General features: G+C 49.6%; 1 protein-coding gene across 1 annotated transcript; it reads left to right on the forward strand.

Moving 5' to 3' along the window:
• The first annotated feature begins 14,618 nt into the window (after positions 1–14,618).
• Positions 14,619–20,569, forward strand: LAG3 (lymphocyte activating 3). Its single transcript, XM_063322437.1, has 8 exons — positions 14,619–14,829; positions 15,006–15,177; positions 15,331–15,557; positions 15,831–16,088; positions 16,236–16,529; positions 16,874–17,164; positions 17,439–17,554; positions 19,975–20,569. The coding sequence occupies exons 1-8, from the start codon at positions 14,775–14,777 to the stop codon at positions 20,080–20,082; spliced, it is 1,521 nt and encodes a 506-aa protein (XP_063178507.1). The 5' UTR covers positions 14,619–14,774; the 3' UTR covers positions 20,083–20,569.
• Positions 20,570–23,065: the final 2,496 nt, after the last annotated feature.

The following is a 23,065-nucleotide window of genomic DNA, read 5'->3' on the forward strand; positions in this document are numbered from 1 at the left end:
CTGCTGACCAGTCACCTTTTACTGTTTGGTACCGAAGATAAATTATTAGCGGATGATACAATCTCTGCAGAGGCTGATTACAGTTTCCGCGCTTCTTCCCACCACTGCAGCAGTGACTGACTATGCGGAATGAAGAACGTACTCGCCATTGAGAACTTGTGGAGAGATAACTCCCATCTCTGCTTCCTGTGTGGATGCAACACCAGCACCTCTGGCTCTATCCAGCTGGTCATCCAAAAGGAAGTGAGGCAGCACCCAATTGTTAGGCCAGCACGAGCAATGTGAGCAGCCACCCCTCATTTCCCCTGAGGAAAACACTGCAGGACAGAGGGAAGCGACAACGGGCTCCCAGCCAGGTTCCCCGTGTCTCTGTGGACCCCTTGACTCCACCGCTTCTACCAGTTCTTCCATCTTATTCATTTTTATCAAACACCTTTGTCATCGTCTATGTATAGTTAGAAGATATAGCTATAGTTATAGAAATAGGTAGAAGAATATATGCTTTGGCATTTTTTCATCTCAGTGACCTGTGGGACATCATCATTGCCTTGAGGTGAGGGCTACAGATAACAGAAAATTGCAGTTTCTTTCCTTTCCTTAGACCTGCAAAGATCCCTGCTGTATCTGGTGGTATTTTAGCTGGCAAGGTGATCACAGCAAGAAGCTGCATGTATTTCCAGAAAAAGTTGAGGCTGTATCCATGGTTCTGCACCACACTGTATCTCAAGCCTGGCCATGTGCTTGATTTGCATCCAAACTTGAAGATGCTTTTCATCATTCTGCCTAATTCTTCCACTGTGAGATCAATGGTGTGGTGCTGGTGTCATCAAGGCAAGAACAAAGTTTGTCTTCATCGGTGATTCCTCAGAAGTAATGATACCATCGAGGGGCCTTATTCCCCTTCTGGGCTCTGTGCTAATGCCCCACTCATCTAATTTTATTCCTGTGACCATCGGTTAATCTCATTGGCTGGGGGCAGAACTCCCTCAAGGCTATCAGTTTTGCCAAAAGTTACACTGAAAGTTAATGCATGCTGGGATTAAACTGCAGGAGACTGTCTGCACAGAAGCGTGTACTGGCCGGACCTAACCGTCTTTTGATCAGGTCTTACCACTGGGTCAAGTGTGACTGTAGGCCGAACCTTGGTTTTCAATAAGCCCACAACAAAGTCCTCAGTGGTTTCACCTGAGAGAGGTTTTGGTGTCAGGAGACCTTTCCTGAGCGACTCGCTTGCTCCAATCACAGCGTTGCTAGAGCTGTCAAGGAGATGTCTGGTGCTCACGGTCCCTTCCTGGCTTCTGATGGCACCTACTGCAAGCTTCTAGCAGCTCTGGTCCTACCAACAGAGTGGCACCAGAGATTTCCATCTTTCTTGTCCTCTGGCGCTGCTTGCTTTGAGAGAGTTGTGGAGGTGGCACAGTCATGCTCTCGCAGGTTCTGCTTGGCTTCCCTCTAGACTGACAATGTCTGCTTGCGACAGCCCTTTTGTGTGGTTTGGAAAAGCAAACGCAGACACCAGTGCAGAGAGCAGGTAGAGCTGCCTACCAGCTGGTAGCTAGGTCCCTCTCCTACCTCGGATGAGTGAGTGACCCCCGGCTCCCCGGCAGGGATCACCAGACGACTGGGACCTGGACACGCCAGGGCAGTGAGCTCACCACCTGAAGGCTGTGCCGGGGGGCGCCAAGGCTGCCAGGATAGCACTGGTGGGATGCAAGATGCTCCTTGTTGGGTGACCGTACAGGCACAGCCTCCTGAAGAGGACAGCTCTGGCTGCAGTGGTGAGCAGCAGACGACAAGCATGAGAAGAGGCAGCTGAACTCCATGTTGATTGAATAAAACAAGTTAACGCTTCTGGTTAAGCAGAGCAACCTCAGCTAGCTTTGGAGACAGCTCTGCTGCAACCGAGGGGGTTGGGCTAGAGTGGGTCCCTTCCCACCCACATCTTTCTGCGATATATGAAGAGGTAGAGGGCAGCCATGGAAAGTCTGAACTGAGTCTGAAGGTATTTTGAAGTGCTGAGCCCAGAAGCTAATGCTCTTTGCGTTTTATAACTGTGACCTCCTCATTTCTCCCTTAGGCAAATGATCCCCTCCGCCCAGACTCTTTGGTCTTTCACACCATTTTTAAGCCCATAAATGAAACAAGATCAGCGTAATCAAAACCATCGCAGGGGCAGAATCGTGAACCCTCCTTCAGACCTGGAAAAAGTGAGCCCTCCAGCTGCTGCTGGTCTAGGAGGAAACCCCTTCTTGCTTCAGGAAAGTCCATAATCACCCTGTTGTACTAGCTTAAAAAAAGTAACAAAGACTAATTACTTCTCTCTCCCACCCCTTCCTCTGTGATCCGGGGTTTCTCTAGGCCCTCTGGTTAGGAGATACATTGCTCAGCCGCTTCCCATACGCCATATGGGAAACTGAAACAACTTGCCTTCCCAGATCCTTAAGAAGCCCGTGTACTTTTCCCTCCCACCTCTCTCCCTTATTTCAAGAGCGGAGTCAAAGGCAGACACGCTCATGGCTGATCCAGTCTGTGTGTTTTCTCGGGGAAGAAGTCTGTGTTTACATGTGTGGGCTCAGGCTGGGGACATATCGCAGATGGACAGGACTGGAGCGCTGGTATTATCGGTGGGTGAGTTTGGGGTTAGTTTCCTGGTGAGCTCTTACGGTTCAAGCAAAACATGGACATTCACAGGGGCGAGAAGAGACCAAAGGTGTTAGCATTCAAGGGTCTCAGCCACACAAGATGGCTTATGGACCAAGCGTGGCACCATCAGATGCAGCTTCGCTTTTGTGGGAGGCACTTTCTATCAGACACAGAAGGGAATGCTTTCCCATCTCAGGCTGTTCAGGAAGCCTGAGTCCCAGCTGGAAGTATCTGTGCACAACAGCAGTTCCTTAGCTGAGCCTCAGAGAACTGGAACATCAGAGCAGACAAGCGTCACCTTGTCAGGTGTACCTGTGCAGGCAGGCTACGGCAGATGACTAGGTGACTTGTTGCAAATTGCCCACTGAAGAGGACAGAAGAGCAGGTGACCCATATATATGCTGTGGGTGATATCTAGCTGATGCTGCTTGTCATTGGGGGGTTGTAGGAACCTCACATTCTACAGATCTCCAGTGGTTTTTATGCTGACATTTGTTGTCCCTATTCTCTGCCATGTATCTTAAACACTTTGTCTCAAAAAGCCCAGTTGAACATTTCCAATGTCCTAGTGGGGTTCAAGACGCTTTATTTTCAATTTAGTCACTTAATCCATGAAGTGGTGTCATAACGTCATCAGGGTGTTTGGCCACATGTCCCACAATGAAGAATCTTGTCCCTAGGTCTGAAATGTTACCGGAGTGTCATGCATCCAAGATGAAAGATCCTAAACCCAGTAAAGGCTGTAAGGTATAGCAAAAATAGTCAGCTTCCAGAGCTCTGTGATTACGTATGAATGCCAATACCTCTCTGGCAGCTCAGGTGGAGTCATGTCTTAGACTTTCCCAGGTCTTACAGCAGGTCATCCATCATTTTAGGCTGCATTTATTAGGCTGCATAATTTGTAATGAAAACTTTCAAAGACCCTTACCTGAAGCATCCTTCAGCAGCTTTTCTGTTGTTGCACGTCCAAATGACTTCACGAAAAGGTCTTTGCTGGGCAGGACTCCACAGTGTGAACTTGGGTAGTGCTCTGTTAGACTCACCCATAAGCACACCAGAAATCCCATCTGAAAACTTCCAGCTAGTTGCTGTTTGCTTATGTGAAGGACAGTTTCTTACATGGTACTTCTAAATTTTTTTCCTATGTCAGATCCAGTCTTGAAAACAGCGGAGGCTGTCAGATATGGCTCCAAAAAACCTCCTGAGCTTCCAGCATAGCAGCATGGTAGATACGGACCCAGCTTTGAGCTGGGAATTTGCCAGTTCTTCACAAGGTAAATTTCACAGAAGATTCAGTAAAGAAGTTTGGAAAAGCCAACACTGTAATTCAGATGAGTCATGAGGTTTTGCTCATAACTAAAGAAAATACAGACTGCTTCAGGGTCTGTGAATCCCTTTTCCTAGCTATAGAAATAAACATTCTTGTAGAGCACTGCTAACAGTGTGCTGTGTTGACTGTAGTTTCTTGTTGGGAGAGGATCCTGTCCCAACTCAGTTTCCCTGTTTTAAAGAGCTTCCAGATCAGATTCCTATAGGTGTTCCCAGTATTCCCCAGTGTTGCTTTTGCTTTTACTTCCAAGAGTGAAAAGCCTACAGATAGCTGATGAGATCCCAGACCTCAGACAAGAAGGAAGACTGCTGCCATTGAATTGGGATGCAGTGGTGACACCTGCGGTGTCCCAGTTGCTATACTGTAGAACATCTCAGCTCTGTACGGGCTCTCACCACTGAAGGCTACAAGGGGACCTCCAGCAGGACCCGCTCCTTCTGCTTAACTTGGGACACAAAGGCTAAGCCCCAGTCTCTTCTTTCAAGACCTCTGCTTGTTCTGCAAAAGAGCACCACTCTGGGAGAAGAGGCAGTACAACCAGATGTACCTCAAACTGATACCTCTTTCAGCTTGGAGGATGCACCTTACATTGCTTGTCTTGATCCTCTCGAATGGATTTATTAGTGGCAGAGGAATCGCTGGAGTCCTTCAAGCATAGATCTACGGCTTTCTTGCCTAAAGGGCCCCCTGGTGGCACCAAACGTGACATGCCTGCAAACACTTGACTGAAAGACTGCGAGCAGTCGCCATCCGAGTTTCCACATACCCAAAATGCCTGGCACAGAGCACGCTGTGAGCTGTCGCTTGGAGTGGAGGAACCAGGAATGGCTGTCATCACACCGCCGGTGTTATAAGAAGCCTAACTCAAACCTGGAGAAATGAGAAGTGCCTGGCGCGGTCAATCAGCATCAGATTTGTCTTGGCTGGGTGTCCACAGGGTGATTTGAGCACGCACAGGTTGCTCTCTGGCTTCCAGGAGAAACGGTCCTTTGCCTCGAGAGTCCAAGGCAGGTCCAGAAGTCCCCAAGCAACCATAGCAACTGTCCCGAGTATCTTAAAATCTGTCAGTGCTGCACTGTGAGCTGGGTTTAGGATGCTGCTTGGATAGCCCACTTCTCCCAGAGCCATTTACAGACATCAGCCGGCCATTCAGAACGTAATTCTATGTGACAGCAATGGCATTTTAAAGGTTTTCTGTCCTTTCCACTCTTCAGCAGTTTCTCGTCCACTCAGTTGTGCCCGCAGGAACCTGCCACGGAAGCCATTTGAGTTATTCCCCATTCTAATTACACATGCACGTTTTCCTCTCCTCCTGCTTTTAAACCTAATGTTTACATTGGTCTGGCTTACAGCCCCATGAAGGGCCACGGAATCCCACCCTCAGGCACCTGGGAAGGTTTCCAGGTCATCTTCTGACCCTTCAATGAGTATGCCCCTTCACTTTGAGGAGTTCCCTCTTTTTTTTATTTCTACCTCAAACGTTTGTTTTTCATAGACCAGGGCAGGAAACGCACTTAGTCTCAGTTTTGTGTTGGTTTTTTTTTTGTTTTGGTTTGTTTGGTTGTTTGTTTTTTTCTTTTGAATAGCTACTCTTGGGCCAGTATTTTGACTGTAGCATCCTTTTCCATTATTATGGCTTCTAAACTTTACCTTGGCTCAAGACTGGACCATTTTGTCTGTATTTCCTCCTCTACACAAGCTGATCAGGTCTTACAGTTCAGGCAGGGGGCACACAGAACCCTTGAGGTTACCAGTCTTTCAGAGTGACTTTTATTTTGACTTAACAATCAACACAGAGAAGAAAATGATAGTAAAAAAAAATAAAATTAAAAAAAAGCATGAAAAGAAGAGAAACCCCTGTATCTCCTTCAAGTCTGGAACAAGTGAGCCCTCTGACCACCTGTAACTAGGGAAAAAACAACAGGTCCCTGCTCAACTCAGGGGAAAGTCCCCACACCCACATGCCGCCACCACCAACTCAGTTCATTTGAGTCCGGGAGCCTTTTCCTTCCTTTTCCCTGTGGGTTACGTGCCTCAGCTCAGCAGCCATGCTCCTCGGCTGTTTCCCAGCCCCACGCTGGAGTTTTCTTGCAGAGCAAGACCAGCTGGCTTTTTTTCTATGAGTCTCAAAAAGGGCCCACTTACACTCTTAGGGAAGCCCTCCAGCCAGGGCTGCGAGTAAGGGAAAAGCCAGGGGAAATATGAATAGATGGTGTTTTATTCTCATGATGGTGAGAAGCTGGCTTGGCTTCCTCATTCCTGCAGAGCGCCCCACATCCTGGGGCAGAGCAAGAGCATGCCATTGACCATTTTTCATGTCAACGGTCTGCAGGTGGTGAAGAAGCCACCACAGGAGTTCTTCCCATGTCAGAGCCTTGCTGTGAAAAACATGTACCTTGTTTCCAGCCAGATTTTGGGTTTAATTTCAAGCCACTGGTCATCCTTATGCTCCTCTGCTGGAGTAGAGAACCTGCCCCTATTTCACATCTTCTCCTCATGGGGAGAAAACATCAAGGATAGATTGTGAATGTAGAAGCATAGAAATGGTTGTAGCGGTGGTCTCTCTAGCCTAGTCCTCTGCTATGGCTGATACAAGATCCCTAAAGAAAGACACTGAGAGACAGAGCATCCTATAGAAGCTTCCTGTAAACAAGAGCTCAGGATATCCCAAGCTGGCAGGCATACCCAGGCCATCAAATTCAAAAGCCAGTGAGGAACTGATCCTCCACAAATTACCTAATTTATACTCCTGGTCTCCACAACATCCTCTAACAATAATTCTACTGTCTTCGTGATTGTGACACATAAAATTAATTTCCTTTTTTTTGCAGTAAAGTTGCTGCCTGAGCTCACCACTGTTTCCTTCGGATTAGGTAAAATATGTCAAACACCTCAAGTTCTGTACATTCAACAGCAAGATCTCCATGCCCCAAGTAATTTATTTTTTTTTTGTACCACTCTTCTAAATCCTTTTCCATTTTTCCACATCCTTTTTTTGAATCATGGACACATTCCAGTAACTTGTGCTGTAAACAGAGGTAACACAATCTGTTCGCTCTTTGCGATCCCATTTTATACAGCATGCTATCATGTATCTCACTCCCTGGAGTCTTTTCTTCCCAGGATACTGTATTCTGTTCTGGAAGTGTGATCCACATACTGTGTTCCTCAACATATAACCTTATGTTTTAATTCTAAGTGTGATTTTACCAGAGGTCTTAGAAGGCGGTTCCTTCCCGTTAACCTTGCCAAATATGAAGTCTGCACCATGCCAGGAGAGACAGTCGCACCTGCAGAGCTGTGAAGCCCTCCTAACCACATTTTGGCAGCGTAAGATAGCCATGGACATCAGAAAGCAGTTGGATGTTGAACAAGTCATGTGGCAGCCTAGCACTGGAAGCTCACAGAGTCTGAGTTTCTAGGATGCTTTCAGCTCATCAGCGAAGGGTCTGAAGTATTTACACAGGACACAAAAGCATTAGCTGCTTTATCTTCTACTCTCACGCACACTGTACAGCTAGAGAGGGTCCTTTGGTCTTTTGTGGCTTTCTGGGAAAAACCTGGTAGAGAAGCCTGTTACAGTGGAGAGAACGCTGCTCAGTGTGACCTCTTTCCCTCCTGGAGAACGGGACCTGACAGCTGCAAACAGAAACTTCTTAGAACTAGAAAAAATTAAAAATGGTACTAAACAAAAAAAAACAATCGAGCTTAAACTCATGTTTTCCCTGTGTGGTCTTAATTGCATCCTAGTGATCAACTCCTGCCAGAACTTCCTAATATTTAGTTTGTTGTCCCTCCATCTTGGGAACCCAGATCTCTCCCAGCCCTCATTGTGACACAGGAGGTCCGAACCCTTCTTGGGAATTTTAAAGCCCCCTTAACCAGCAGTATAGTTCCACCTCTTTGATCTCAGCCTCCTTCAAGGGTAAATAACAATCAGTCCTTATACCAACAAAGCCTGTTGTATGTGCCATAAGGACAGCCGGTCATCTTCCAGCGTGGTGAGAATGGGAGGTACCTCCAGAATCAGCGAGGTCTCTTCACTAGCCAAAAGCTGGGCTTCAATAGCAAGAACATTAGCAAGCAGTGATTAGTCCTGTCTTCATGGCACGTGAGAAACCATGTCTGCAACACTGTGGGATGTTGGCATGCTGGAGCAAGTCCAGGGAAGGGCCCTAAGATGGCTTTGGGGTGGATGACATGGCACGTGACAAGGGGCATTTGTTCAGCCTGAAGAAGGGGGAGAGCTAACTGCTGTCTGCTACTGTCCAAAGGAGGATAGAGAGAAGACAGAGCCAGACTTTTCTCATGGGGGCACAGAGAAAAGGCAAGAGACAAGGAGCACAGGTTGCAATACATGAACTTCCCATGAGACACAAGGAAAACCTCTCCTGTGAGTGTATTGCAGCAGTGGAACGGGTTTTTGGAGAGGCTGGAGAAGTTCCACAATTGGAGGTGTTCAGAATGTGCCTGGGCCAGGTCCTGAGCAACGCAGTCTAGTTTGAGAGTCACCCTGCTGGGATCAGAGGGATGGAGTGGCCACCCCAGAGGTCCCTTCTCACATGTATCTTCCTGTGATGCAGTGACTAGCAGGGGGGTTTATTTGATTTTGTGTTTTTTCTTAGTAGGGCTGTAGAAGCTATCTTACAAAATGATGCAGGCTGCCACCTGCCATGAGGTGCCAAATGGAGAAGAAATGGAAAAAACAGCTCAGCTGCCACCACACTCTGAATTTCAGTCTGTCACACAATTGCGTTAATCCAGCATAAATGCATAGTGCTGCAGAAAGGGGCAATCCCATCTTCCCTTTCATCTCTCCTGCTGCCTCTCTTTTGTCAACACTGATGGGCATCAGAGAATTGATTCAGCTGAAAACTAAACTATAAAGAAATAAATCCCTTTTGATTTACAATGAGCCCTTTCAGTTTAAAAATGCACCGTCTCCCTCCCTAGCAATTTTTGTTCAAAGCAAAGCGGTTGGGGATCACCAAATCAGAGACTTTATTCTCTTCAGGAGTATTCTGGAGCACCACTGTCCCCTTCCTTGCTGTGCCATCGTCCACATGAACCTTTCCGGGGATTGTATTCTTCTGCAAATGATTTCTCATAGCATCACATGCTCCTTTAGTTACCCTCAACTTTTTTATAGCTAGCTTTCCCACTAGAAATTACATATTCTTCATTATTAATAAGGTATTTGCCTGTAGTCTCCAGAGCTCCAGTGTACCATAAGCTACAGACTCATGTTCTCCTGCCATGACGCACCGTGAAAACACAGCGCAGGAACCAGATCTGCTTTTTCACAGCTCCTCAGGACACATGCGACTGAGCCTAGAGCCAGACCCCTCTGTGCCCTGTGCAGTGCTCAGCCCCCAGCATCTGAAACATGTCCAAGGTGCCGCTTCTGTGTCAGCGAGACCCATGCTGCTGCCAAGAGTAAGACAGAGAGAGGTTTCGAGCCCCATGAACAGAAGGCACATCCTTCTGTGGCAGTTTTTCTTTGAGGGGATGCTTGCTGTGTTGTCAGTTCAGGGCAACAGCAGCAACGGGGATCCGAGCCTGGCATATCTGGATCAGTCTACCTCTCTCTTGGCACACAGGAGACCATTGATATCTCCCCCAGCAGATCAGCTGCTGGCAGGTCTCACACCCGCAGACACAACCCACATCTGTTCTCCAGAACAGACCCCCCAGGCCAAAACAGCTCTCAGGAAAGGCAGTCGTAGGGTTTCCCTGCAAAACTGGCAAGAGACTGGCCAAATGAAGAAGCCACACCTAAGAAGGGGCTTGTGTGTAATCCATTGGGGAAATCTGGGTGCCTTTGTTTCACTACATGTCCCGGGTCATCCTCCCAGCCTGTCCTGACACCGCACTTAACACCAGTCTTGGTGCTGACAGCTCTTTCAGAGGTCTTGTTTTCTGGCCATTTCTGCCAGTCCTCACCTGCTTTCTGGACTACCCCAATGTCCAGCAGTTTTCTGTCATCCAGCTCCACTGTTGGCACTGGATCTTCCAGCCCTCTAGGGCCCAGGAACCCTGAAGATGATCAGACCCTCTCTCTCTCACTGCCCCTGGGAGAACAGACCATATTTTGGGAGTTCCACTCTCAGACCAAGTTTCAGCTCCTATCAGAGCACTTCTCAGTTGCATTCAGCCCATGCCTGAGTCAACGGAATCTTTTAGGAACGTTCTGCTACTCCTCCAGTCACTCAGCGACGTGCGGCACATCGGGTCAGTGCCTGACTCCTTCACCTCCATTTCAGGTGACTGTAACCGAGAGCTTTCTCCTCACAGCTGGCATGTTTCCCCCATCCCTTGCATGCTTTGGGCTCCTGGGTACCTCTTTGTTCTTGAGAAAACTCCCTGCAGCCCTGGGACATTTGGGAGGCTATCGCATTTTTTTCCATTGAAATAAAAGCATGGCGTGAACGCTGCAGTGAGAAGTGAGTCAAAATGTAACCTAGCCTGCTGCATGGCTTTTTGTAGTTGATCCACCTCACCCTCTCTGTTGCAAAACACAAAGGCTGTGGCATCAAAGACATCCTGCAGCATCAAAGATGTTGCTTAACTAAATATTGGCCAAGGTACTAGTATCCATCACTGTCTCCACAGGTAGTTGTGGATATCCAAAGAGGATCCTGCAGCCTCCCATCTCTTCTACAGCAGGGATCTGGAGACCTTGTGAAAGAGAACAGTTACACACTCCTCTACAGCTAATGCTGGCCAGACACAAGATGCTAGCTGCCAAATATGCCCATGAATGCTGCAGATTCTCTTCAGTGATTAAATCACTGGGTTGGGGTTTTTTTTAGCAGAAATGCAGCCCACAGCTTCAGTCAGCACCCTCCAGTGTTGTTCCTGACTTTCTAATTCAGGTTTCTCTGGGATATTCAGCTATCTGCTCAGGATTGTCACACAAAGGTCACTCACCTTTTAGAACTGTAAAGAAAGAAACTGCAGATTTGTCCAAAGGCTCCGTAAAGCTATGCTTTCCTAAAGGTGTTCCCATGGGATTCTGGGAAGCAGGCCACCGCTAGACTGCCCTCAGCTCCACATCAGAGAACTGTGGTGTCCCAGGCATTGCCCATTCAGCAAATCCACTAAAAAGGACCTTTTCAAAAGTAAAGAGCCTCCCAATAAACGTGAGGCAGACAGCCACTCTTCTTCCTCCAGGCACTTCTGCGGAGTCACATTTTGGTTTTGCCAAGATCTACTGGGCGATGTGAACTTTCACTTTTGTAGTCCTCTTCTCCTCAGCCCTTTCTGGGATCTGTCAGCTTGGATAAATGGGTGCCTCCTCTAAGACCACTCTCTGATGTGCAGGGTACGCTGGCCCTGGGAAGACAACATGCTGCTTCCAGGCATCACAGAGGGACAGAAGGCTGGAGCAACCGCTTTCTCCCACGAGAAAGGAAGCACATTTGGTACCCATCCTGGACTTAGAGAAGTTGAGCAACTTCATATCGATCTCAGGGACAGTGCCTTGGTAGAAATCATCATGACCCTTTGTGGGGGAAGACTGATTTGCATCCCTCTACCTCAGGGGTGCCTATTTCGATGCATTTCCACATTGTGCATCTCACACAAAGCCTGGTAAATGGTGGCCACCGGCTCTTTCTGGTTCAGGGTCCTGCTGCTTGGCTCCTCCACAGGCACAAGGTGTTGACCTGAGAACCACTGCATCCGTCCCTAGCACCCAGAGAAGGGCAGCTCTGTTACTTCCCCTCTGGAGCTGAGTTTAGCTCTGTTTTAGCTCTCTGAGCTTCCCGGTCAGTGCCAGAAGACTCAGTTAATCCCAATCTCACCCCTGGAAACCCCATTGCCTGTCCAGGTGCCTGTCGAGTACCAACCAGCCTTTGCTCACACTACATCCCCTGCCAGACCTTTCCTTCTGTCTCCCCAGGCGTGGCTGCTTTTTGTTCACAGTCCCTTGCCACAAAGTTATTAGTTATCTCTTATTAGTAAGTAACTTCTTTTTGCCTGTTTGCTTTAGCTCTGGGCAAACAGCAGTCAGGACGTTTTAAATGAGGTCCTTTTGGTGAGAACCCTATCTCAGGAACACCCAGACCAGCTGATCTCAAGTTGCACAGCTGATAACCCAGCCTTCCAGTCACAGCGCAATTTCTTAGGTCAGTCAAAGGTCTGCAAATAAACGATAGAGCACCTCAAAAAGTCAGCACGAAGCAGTAGATTATGATTAGCTTCAGACCTGATGCTTGTAAGGACCAGAACATGAAAATGGAATCACTCACAGAAAAACATGGTATCATAGAAATCTGGAAATGCAACGGAAAATTCCTTCAGCAAGACTAACTCAATGACGCTGCAGAATAGTGTTTTCTATTCCTATTTTTCTTGTTAAGTGTAGTTTGCACCCATAAGACATGCCAAGAGAGACAAGAAAAGCAATGTGGTAAGGTTGCGCGCAAGGTGACTGCTGCGGGTACGTCTGGAACCTGGCTGAAGCTCGTTAATGCCTAACACGGACAAAGGAGTATTTAGTGAGCTGGGCTTCTTCTAAACCCCGTCCTGGGCTGCTCCTGTCACAGCCTGCCCCTCGTTCCCCATGGCTCTGCCAGACTCCCACACGTCCCTGTCGGCCCCTCTGCCGGGGGGATGCACGCAGGCAGTTCTGAGAAGATGCCCCCGTGCTGATCTTGCTCCGGTCACTGTTATTTGTGCGGCAGGGTCCTGTTCTGGGAGATGACGACAATGACATTCAAGGGAGTCAGCATTTAAAATGGGTCGTTAGAGAGAAACGTCACAGGTGTCTTTGCTAAAGATAGCCCGGTGCTGAGTAAAACAGTGCCGTCAAAACCTTCATTTCACAACATGCTCACTCAGCAAAATAACTAACCCCTTGGCCCAAAAGCCCCCCGGTGCCAGGTAGCTCCTGTCACTTTCCTGGGCTCTCCATCCATCCCTCATGACCACCTCGTGGAAAGCAGACGGTTCTTATAAGGAAGAAGCATTTCCTAGAGCACGGGCTCAGTTAAGGGTAATTTTGGGGACTAGAGGAGAATAGTGGCCGGGCACTGAGGCTCAGAGTGTGGAGCGGGTCGGGGTGGAGGGGGAGAGCAGTGAGCTCGGTGTGTCCTCTGGGCGAAGCCAGGGGTGGGGGAGCAGACGGCACTGGGCTGCGGAGCTGTAAGTGTCTCCCCACCACGGTTCCATCTCTCTCTCGCGCGTTCACCCACACGCTCACACCATTCTCGCAGTGCTGATTCAGGGGAAAGAGTGGTTGATGCTTTCTGCTTGGACTGGGCACCACAAACTGTTTTTCTTCAACAGTAGGAAAAAAAAACACCTCCCGCCAACCGTCACAAGTTCTCCCCCTTCTTCTCTTCTCCCTTCCTCTCTCACGCGATCCCATGGGCTGCAGAACACAGAGGACACGAAGGATGTCTGCAAAGCAGTCCCCTGGGGACATCAAGGCACACAAGGTTGCACCAGGTTCCCGTACACCAATCCCACTCCTCAGGAGGTTGAAGAGCCACATGTGATAAAAGAGGCGAGAGCCACCACCACAACAGGGAGCTGCTGAAGCGAGGCGTACCCCTTGCTCTCTTTTATCCTCCACCTTCAACCACCCAGCTGAGGAAAACGAGAGAGCGAGCAAGGATCCTTCCACAGTGAAGAAGTGGCCACTCTGAGTCACCTCCCTTCCCTCACCCCCAGGAAAAGCCCCAGCCCAGCCCTCAAGCCACCACCGAGGGGCTCAGGTGTCTGACACCCATCATGAAGGGCTGATTAAGTCCAAAAGAGTCAGAGCCAGTGGGTTGCTGGAAAGTGTGAGCCACGACAGTGGGGGTTCTCTGAGGCAAAAGGGGCCCCAGGATGAGGCACGCAGATGGAAATGTATAACCCTATGAAAAGCTCAGCAGCTACATGGGAGCTAGAATGAGCCCCCCTCAGCGCACAAGCTCAGGTGGGTTTTCCCCACTGCGGCTGGAGGAGGAGGGTGCCTTCCTCGCACCCCCTCACAGTGCCACAGCACGCAGCCCCTCTTCTCAGTGCTGGTCGCTTCTCCTGGATGCTCTTCTCTGTCTCCTCAGACCACCTCAGCTTTGTCCCACATTGCCACTGGGCTATGGATTGATGGGTTACATGTGCCCTGATTGGAGGTCACCATAGACCTTTTCCTGCCTTTGAACTGACCAATGAGAAAAAGCCGAAAAATCAGCACACCTGAAGGATTAAAGAAGGAAAAAAAACCCAAAACAAAAACAACAAAAAAAGAACAGCAGAAAAAAGGCCAACATGTTCTCAAAAGCCCTGAAACAATTAGAGAGAAGCTGTAAGAGGCGGAAAGATGAAACCAAAAAAGGCAAGAGATGAAAGAAAAACATGAAGGGCACTTGCTGGGAAGTGTCTTCTACACTTTTTCCACTGTCTATGTAGAAGCGAAACTTGTAAGAAAAACAACAGCGACCCAAAGAATTTCCACTAAAAGGTGCTTAGAGCAGTGTCTCTGGTCCCTCCCTCCCCTCTCTCACTGGCTTCAGTTCTGCCTTCACGTGCCTCAGACTTACACTTGTTTCTTGGTCGTGACGCATATTCTTAGTGATATGAGGAAATTAGCTGCCCGCCTCCAATATAAAGGCATCTAGGGAAATACTTTGATCAGAGAGAGAGAGAGCACGAGAGCAAGCACGTCCAGCTGACACCCCGCCCTTGGTCCATCCACCCAAAGATCTCCTTTGCCCATGCCTCATTTTTGCTGATCTCTCAAAGCTTCTGACTTGATCAAGCACGGACCCAAGTGGGAAGGCGCAGCCCCTCGCCTCTCCTGGATGCCACCATGAGGCCGGTGTCCCTGGTGCTGTTCCTCACCTTCACCCTGCCGGCTTTCAATGGTAAGAGGGGCTGAACGTATCAGGGAGGGCAAAGTAGCTCGGTAAGCTGGGTCTGGGTGTTACTTGGTCCCTGACAGGTCTGGAAGGGAGAATTTGTGCCCTTCTAAGCCCACTGAAGATGGCCAGGTATTGCTCCATGAGTCTTACCCTTTGCTCAACTCTCCATCTCCTTACAGCTGGCCACATACTACCAGGAGTAGCAGAAGGGGAAAGAAGGGAGCAGAAAGTGTGGGCCAGAGAGGGGAGTTCAGCCATCCTGCCTTGCCACTTCAGACCCAGAAAGGTCCGGAAGAGCTGGCAGCAGCTGCCTGACAAGACATCCGTGCTGTGGAAGCGGCAGGGGGGAAGGTACGCCAGATTTATGTCCTTGTGGGGACTGGGGAGGGTGGGAGGCACTTTGAGCCCCCTTTCTCCTTCCCCACATTCCCTCCTTCCTGCCCCCCCCCCCCCTTGATCTCACCTTTGCCTCTGGCACAAGCCGCTCACTTCTCCTGCTCCCAGCGCCCACCAGGAGCCACACGTGGTGCTGGAGGTGGGGTACTCCGGCCTCCGGAAGACAGCGCTGCCCATGAGGCCCCGGGTGTCAGTCCAGGACTCTGCCTTACGCAATGGCAATTTCTCCCTGCGAATCAACCCGGTCCGGAGCGAGGATGCCGGGCTGTATGAGGCACTAGTAGCATATGACACGGAGGTCCAGAGCTGCCAGGTGGAGCTGGGGGTAATCACAGGTAGGAGAAGACGGAAACCCTGGAGAATGTCGATTTTAAGTCTGGGGAGGTTGTAAGGGTGGGACAGGGGGGGATACTGTGTTTGCCAGGGCAGGTTAGAGTACAGGCAGCAGCCTCCCGAAAGCGCACAGCTTCCCGCTGTCTGCTCTCTGCTCTGGAGAGACAGATGCCCAAGGGACAAGGCTAGGACAGGAGGGGTACAAAGAGATGGTTTGGTAGTGCCCCCATGATCACAGCTTCCCCTGTCTCCCCCCTCTTTTCTTTTTCTGGCAGTAACCATCAGTCCATCCAGCCCTGTGGTAGAAAATGAGCCACTTCTGTTGAGCTGCAACTCTAGCCACCGGGCCAGCCTTGTGGAGACACGCTGGTTTCACAATGGGCGCCCAGTACCCACCTCCAGGACCTTCTGTTCCTTGCATGGGGCTCTCTCCATCCTCCGGCCAGCCATGAGTGATGCGGGGTCCTGGCGCTGCCAACTCAGATACTCTGATAATGAGATCATTTCTGCCACATACAACCTGCGAATTTTAGGTGAGGTCAGCCTCTGCATTGCTACTCCAGCATCCCCAGGTTGCTCCCTTTGATGTGACTGACCAACCCCAGTGCCTCCACCTTCCCACCCTGTCCTCACTTCCCAGGCCAGTCACCACCCCACATTGTCCTCTCTCTCTGCCTCAGGTTTTGATGGCCCAACCAACCCTGTGGTCTATGCTGCAGCTGGCTCTGCAGCTGATCTCTCATGTACCTTGAGCTACCTTCCCAGTGCCTTTGGGATCAACGTGGTGACAGCCCACTGGAGCCGCCTTGCAGGAGGACACTTGCAAGACCGGGGCATCTCCCAGAATTCGAGCAGCAGAAGCTTCCTGCTTCATATCCCTGCAGTGGGGCCAGGAGATGCAGGACAGTACCACTGTGCTGTCTCTGTTGGCAGCAAGACAATCAGCAGGGACGTGACGTTGGCAGTGTTTACAGGTGAGAGGAGAGACAGGGAGATGAATCACACCTCTGGGGTCCCCCACTGCTTGCAGATAAACCTCCACGCATGTCAGTGCAGTGAGTGTGGGTTCCTCCTGCTCATAGGTTCTCGCCCCCGAGCAGGAAACAAGGTGTAATTCAGGGCATTGCACTGCACAGGACTCTGCTGAAAACAAGGTGTTTCTTAGGTAACTTGATTATTCTTCCTAAGATTGAGGAAGACAAAGAAAATAAATTAGAGGAAGTAATAAAGGAGGGGTGCATTAGAAGAAGGAGGGACGGGGAAGAGACGTGGACCTGCCTGCAGTCTTTCCTGAGGATAGTTTTTTCCTTTGCTACAGTCACCCCAAGCATCCAAGGACCAGTTTCTGAGGGGTCTCGTTTGCTGCTCATCTGTGGCCTCACACACCCCCGGGGGCATGAACATTTCCAGTGGAAGCACCTCGACTCAGCCCCCACTAACAGCAAGCTGGCTGCGGCCATCTCCCGTAACCTTGAGGGCCATAGGTCCCAGATGGGTCCTACCTTGGAAATACCCCAAGTGTCACAAAAGGATACGGGCACATGGGAATGCAGTGTATATGGCCCAGAAGGCAGACTGGGAGCAGTGCAGTATGAGCTGCAGATCACAGGTACTGTCCCCCATGGATCTGTAACCCACCCCTTCTTCTCGCCCTGTTCCATGTCCTGGTGCCTTTCCCCTCTCAGCCTCACCCCTTCCTTCTCCCCTTTGACCGCTTGGATCCCATCTTCTTGATATCCCACCTTATCTCTCACCAGTTCCTCCTGTTTCTCCTTCCAGTTCCCTGAACCCTTTTCCAGTTTGCTTCTCTTTGTGCACTCCCAGCCTTCCCCCAGAGTAAAATCAACCTTCCCCTCCTTCCTAACCGTGGTTCCTCCCCATAGGTGCCCAAGTCTCCAGCCCTCCAACCATCTTCAGCGGGCAAGTTACTTTTGGGCTCACGCTCACCCTCTTCTTCCTGCTTACGGTCTGTGTCCTGGCTCTGGCCCTACAAAAAAGGGTAAGTGTCCATCACACCATTTCCGTTAGTTTTCCTGTACGACATCACTTATTTGACCTTCCCCTACGTACCCTAGAGACAGCAGTGAAATGTCTCAGGGACACCGTGGCCAGAGGAAGAATGGGACTCGGGCAGCCAGATCAGAGTGTCAGGGACATCTAGTGAAAGCTGTAACCTAGGCATCAGCAGGTCTGGCTAACTGTGGCATTCGTCTGGGGGCAGGTCAGACACTTGAGAGGAGGGATAAAACCTCCTAGGAGACAATCACAGCCCAGCCTTGAAAAGCTTCTTGTTTATTCCTGCAGAGATCAAGCCATGTTGTAATAGAGGAGGGTTAATGTCCAGGCTTTTGTAGGTGTCCTCTCTCTTATTCCTTATCTGGATGCTTTGATGTAACAGAGTCTCCTGTTCTGCAAAAATGCCTGCTGGTCCCCAGATGCCAATCTCAATGCAGATCTGTTGCTGGCTCAGCCCTCACACCTCGGCTGTCTGCTTCTGGCAACTTACTGTCCTTCATTTGTTCCAGTATCTTGTCTTCTGAAAACTCTGCCTTGCCTTTATCATCCCAAAGACCAGGCCAGCACCGATCGCTCCCCAGCATGCCACTGGAAAAAAGCGTGTGCGAACAAGTCATATAGTTTCTCTGCTGTTTTTATACAGTTTCTCTGCAAATGAATTACATGGCAAATTCTTCCTTCAGAGTTTCTCTTTGCTGACGAGGCACTTCTTTTGTGAGTAGCCTTCCACTCAGCTTCTCGGAAAGGGCCCACGGTGAAAATCCCCTTCCAGTGCAGAAGGGGCCAGGGGCTCAGAGCAATCTCAGGTTGGGAGAACTTGCCCTGGCAAAAGAGCTGGGTGCCTTCAACCCGCCTTGAGTTGGAGATGAGGGATGTGACAGCATTGATGCAAATTATTAGTAAATCCTGGTGGCTGGAGGCTGAAGACTGGCAACATCAGAACAGAAGAAAGATGGGCCTTTTTTAAAAAAAACACTGCGGGTAGCGCTCGAGAGACTCGTGACTGGTTCTTCGTCATTGTCCCTTAATCAGCACTGATGGTAAAGGATAATCTAAGGCAGAGATCTACAGTTTCTGGCTGACTCTCTAGACTGTGCAAGTCCAGGACAAGATGATCAGAACCACCCTTTCTGGCCTAAAACCTCAGAAAAATAACCCTTTACAGTATAACTGTATACCCTCAGCTGGCAGGAAAAAGGATACCTGGGTGTCCAGCTCTGCTAGCTTAAACAGCTCTAATCCAGACAGGATACTCACTGCCATCCCAAAACATTCCTCACAGCCTTGCTTTGACAAGTAAGCAAAACTCCTCTGTTGCAGCACAGGTCCTCCATCCACTGGTGGTCCTCCTGCCCTTCTCTGCAGTCTTCCCAGTGGGCTTATCCTGTGTTCCAGTGCAGATGAGGTGCCTCGAGCAAAGATACTATCTCTTCTCTTGTTCTCTCCCTCTCTCTGCTGGCATTCTCTGAGATTGCATTTGCTCTTCTTGCATTGGTTGAACACTGGCTGCTCACTGGTATCCCCTGATGGGCTATTTCCCACACATTAGGAATTCCTGTTCCGATTCCCTGAGCCTCCCAATGTGCGGTTAGTGCTGTTGCATTTCATTCACTCTGTCATTCAGTTTACCGCTCCATTCTCCTAAAATATCTGGGCCTCAGGTGATATTTTCATCCTCTTTCTCCCAAATGAGGCTCCTCGACTTTATCAGCTGCATAACTCATTAGCACTTTCACACTCTCGGTGTCATTAATGATTGATCCCACAACGGATTGTGTAAGACCTGTGCTTATCATTTCCCTACAGCCTGGCAGAAACCTGTCAGCAAAATCCCAGTCCCTTCCTCCTAGCTGAGATCACACCTACCACACCATTCTTTTACTAATCTCATCTTTCCAGTGTATCGATTGCCTGCGTGTCACCATATACTTTACCATTATCAGGAGCTCCGAGATCTACCTCTTTTCCATTGTCTAGAACGTCGCTTGTTAAAGCGGTGTGTGAAAGTGGTTCTGTCTTTAATTTGTTCTTATCTCATTTTACCCGAACCTTCATGCCTTTAATTATTCTCCCTGAAAAGGTGTTGTAAAAATCTGGCATACCGTTGAACCTGACAATGGCCTGACTGTTGCCCAGATCATTCTTTGCTCTCGCTAAAGCATGTCCTGTCTTTCTTATTCCTTATGCCCATGACACCACAGAGGATAGTGTTGCGCCGGCATTCCCCAGAAGACGCTACATGTCTCCGAGAGTGGGACTGTGGCTCTTCCCTAGCTCTAGAAGGGAATGGGAGCCTTGTGGTTGCAAGCAGTAGGACCATGTATTCCAAGGCAGGGAGAAGCCCAGACTTCTCTCATTCAGTCTCCCTCCCGTGCCTGAAATTTCCCCTTTCTTCCCTTTCAGGCACGGCCTCCTGCCTTCCCAGCGCTGGAAGGGATGGTTGCAGTCACTGTGCCGAGGAAGGAGATGGAGGAGAACCAGAAAGAGAAGATCCAGCAAACTGAGTGCTGATGGGAGCAGGGACACCGGGCCCGGTCTGCATGGAAGGATGAAATTCTGCGTGCCATGCTGCAGAGAGATGGGCACCATGCAGACCTCTCAGGAGGGTCTAGGCATGGCATGAACATAGCAGGAAGCCATGTGAGCACTGTACCTGTAGAGGGGCTGGAAGCTGCGTACCAGGGCAAGACGAGACTCACTGCTGCAGTAAGGTGGCAGGCAGCACAGACGCTTTGGAGCTATTGGAAGTATTTGAGCCAGTAGCTATTGCCTGCTTCAGTGCCACTTCTCTCTGCCACCCTTTGCCCCTCCTTCATGGCCTCTCTCACAGCCTTTCACTAGCAGGACACTTAAACGTGGGAGACAGCTGGAGCCCCTGCCGCCCGATGGTGTTTTCTCCCCTCTGCCCACTTTCTTCTCCCTCTCCCCACACTGCCCTGCTCTTGCGCTCATTCAGTGGCAGAGGGGACCCCACGGAGAACTGCACATGTTGCACACTTCCAGCATTTTATTTTATTAGAAACTCCTTTTAGAATCTAAAATAAATCTGTCAGACAAAAAAACCCTCTGGCCCCTGCGTGTGCTTGTGGAAGATCGCACCTATTGACGGTGCCGGGTGTACCTCTGTCTGTGTGAAGCAGCTTCTAAGGACTTTGCTGCCTTCTCTTTCTCTTTCAGTTCTTTTACTGAAGTTGCCTGTGCATTTCTGACATTTTGACAGCGGGGAAGGGGAAATTAAATGCCACTAGAGAAGAAAGAATCACAGGTTCTGTCTCTCCTTTCTGCTGTGCTTCAGAGTCTTTTTTCTTTCTCCTGTCTGTCTGCCCCTGTTCATTCATTCATTTATTCCTTTAGTCCTCACATTTTCCTGATAGATCTTCAGTTGATGTTAGGGCGCTCTGTCACTCTCCTCTGGCTAAGGACGTACTTACTTATGTAAACATGAGTCCACCAGGTCCCATCTCTCACGACCCTCAATGGGTTTTGGTTTCACTTAGAGAATTCTCTTCACCTCCTCTCCGAACAGCCATGGAGGACTGTGGTACTGCTCTTGAACAGTCATTGCATGCCACCCCAGAAGAAAGCCTCACTAGTAAAGAGAGTCACATGCGTAGCTTCTCCCATATGGGTCACGGGGCTGTGTCTGCTCAAGAAGGCGGTGGCACAAAAATGAAGCTCTCAGTGTTTAGGAAGGGAGATTCCCTTGACTCGAGCAGAGGGCTTCACTACCAGGCCAGCTTTTCGTTATTTCAGCAGGCACGCGAAGAGGCGTTCTTGCTGTGTGGCCCTCACCTTCCCCCCAAGAGCTACGGGTGCACAGGTAGTTAATACAGTCTGGGATACTCGGACTGCAGGTAGCGGAGCAGCACCTAAAAGTCCCAACTAGCGCACTACGGGGATCACGTCTGGACTCCACAGATCTTTAACTGCTCAGCTAGCCACGTGTTTTACTGTAAATGATGCTGATAAAAAAATGATACATTTACTGTAAATGACAAAAGAGACATGCAAGCAGAGGTGCAAAGCAGATTTGTCTGTTTCAACTACCTCATGCAATTTCAGGCAGACACTGAAACAGAGACCCCATAACAAAGGACAGTCCTGCCTGGTACTGGGCATCTTCCTAGGCAAATGATAATGCTGCATTATTTTCAGGTTGGAGTGATTTGTCTAGCTCAGTCTCCTCTCTCTGCCAGATGCTTTGGAGATAGAGAAGAGGTGGGTTAGCAAAGAGGTATCATTAGAGATAGAGAAGGGTTGGCTTTAAGGGGCAACCCAATGTTCATCAGGACCACATCATATTCCCTCAGTGCCTGAGAGCGGTTTGCTCTCTCTTCTCATACACAATGGGTTGCTCTCTCCTCCTGTAGGTAACACTTTTAGCACTGCCTTTTACCAGCCTGGATGTTCTCATTGCTCAGATGCGTGCCTGGTCTCTCTTTAAACCTCACTGTTTTCTCGTACTCTCCGACTTCTTCTGGCAATCAGTACTCAGGTCTGCTTATTCACTGTGTGAAAACGGTTCCTCTTTATCAGTTCTGAATTCAAAGCTTTCCGCTTTCATCATCTGTTTTCTTTTCTTGTGTCACAAAGGCTGGAAGAAGAGGAACTCCCAGTCCACCTTTTCACAGCCAGTCATTAATCTACAGCCTTTTATCACATCCCTTGTTTCTTATTCCCTCAACCCCTCCTGACTTGTTGCCCTTCAGATCCCAGATTTGGGGGACTTTTCCCCTGACAGTTTGCTCAGGGCCTTCTCTATGCATGGCCAACTCTCCTGGGATCCTTCGCTCTGGAAGAGGGGGCAGCAGCCCAGTGGAGGAGCAGTGCCGGCTTACATGGAGGCATGGTGCCTTTCTCCGCATTACTTCCATCCTGCCCTTCATGTCTCCTGACATCTTGTCTGCTCTTCTGACTGTTGTTCCCCACTGAACAGCACTGAGCTTGTACCGAGCTGTTCACTGTGTCCTCAGTGAAACGCCTGTCGTGGTGCCCGAGGCTCTTGCGTGACCTGGTAGAGTTAGAGTAAGCCAAAGCCTAGAAGTATTTATGCAGTTTACATTTTCCCCCCAGCTACATGACTTTGGGAACAGTGATGCTGAATTTCATTTGCCTTCCTGTTGCTGATGAGCACAGCTTTCTTACGCATCTCCAATGCTCTTGTCGTCCTCTTGTCTGCTGACAAATTTAAATAGCTCCATGTCATCTACAAACCTGGCCTTCTTGCTGCTTTCCGCGTTCAACACTAGTAACTCATGACTTAATTCAGGTACTTTTGGGCCTCACTGCTGCCTCGGATGACAACTGGCAGTTTAATCCTTCTCCTCGCTTCCCGCCCCAGGGCCAGCCTCAGGCGCGCAGCAGAGCTGTTCCCACTCGCTCCCCACGTGGGGTGAATCCATTGCCCTGGTTACCCCTGCAGCTCCCAGGGGGCAAGGAGAAGGTGCAAGCTGTTCGAAGATGCAAAGCGCAAGCTGAGCACTGGATTATTTAC

The sequence above is a fragment of the Chroicocephalus ridibundus genome, chromosome 1 (assembly GCF_963924245.1).
Source record: "Chroicocephalus ridibundus chromosome 1, bChrRid1.1, whole genome shotgun sequence".
Classification (NCBI taxonomy): Eukaryota; Metazoa; Chordata; class Aves; order Charadriiformes; family Laridae; genus Chroicocephalus; species Chroicocephalus ridibundus.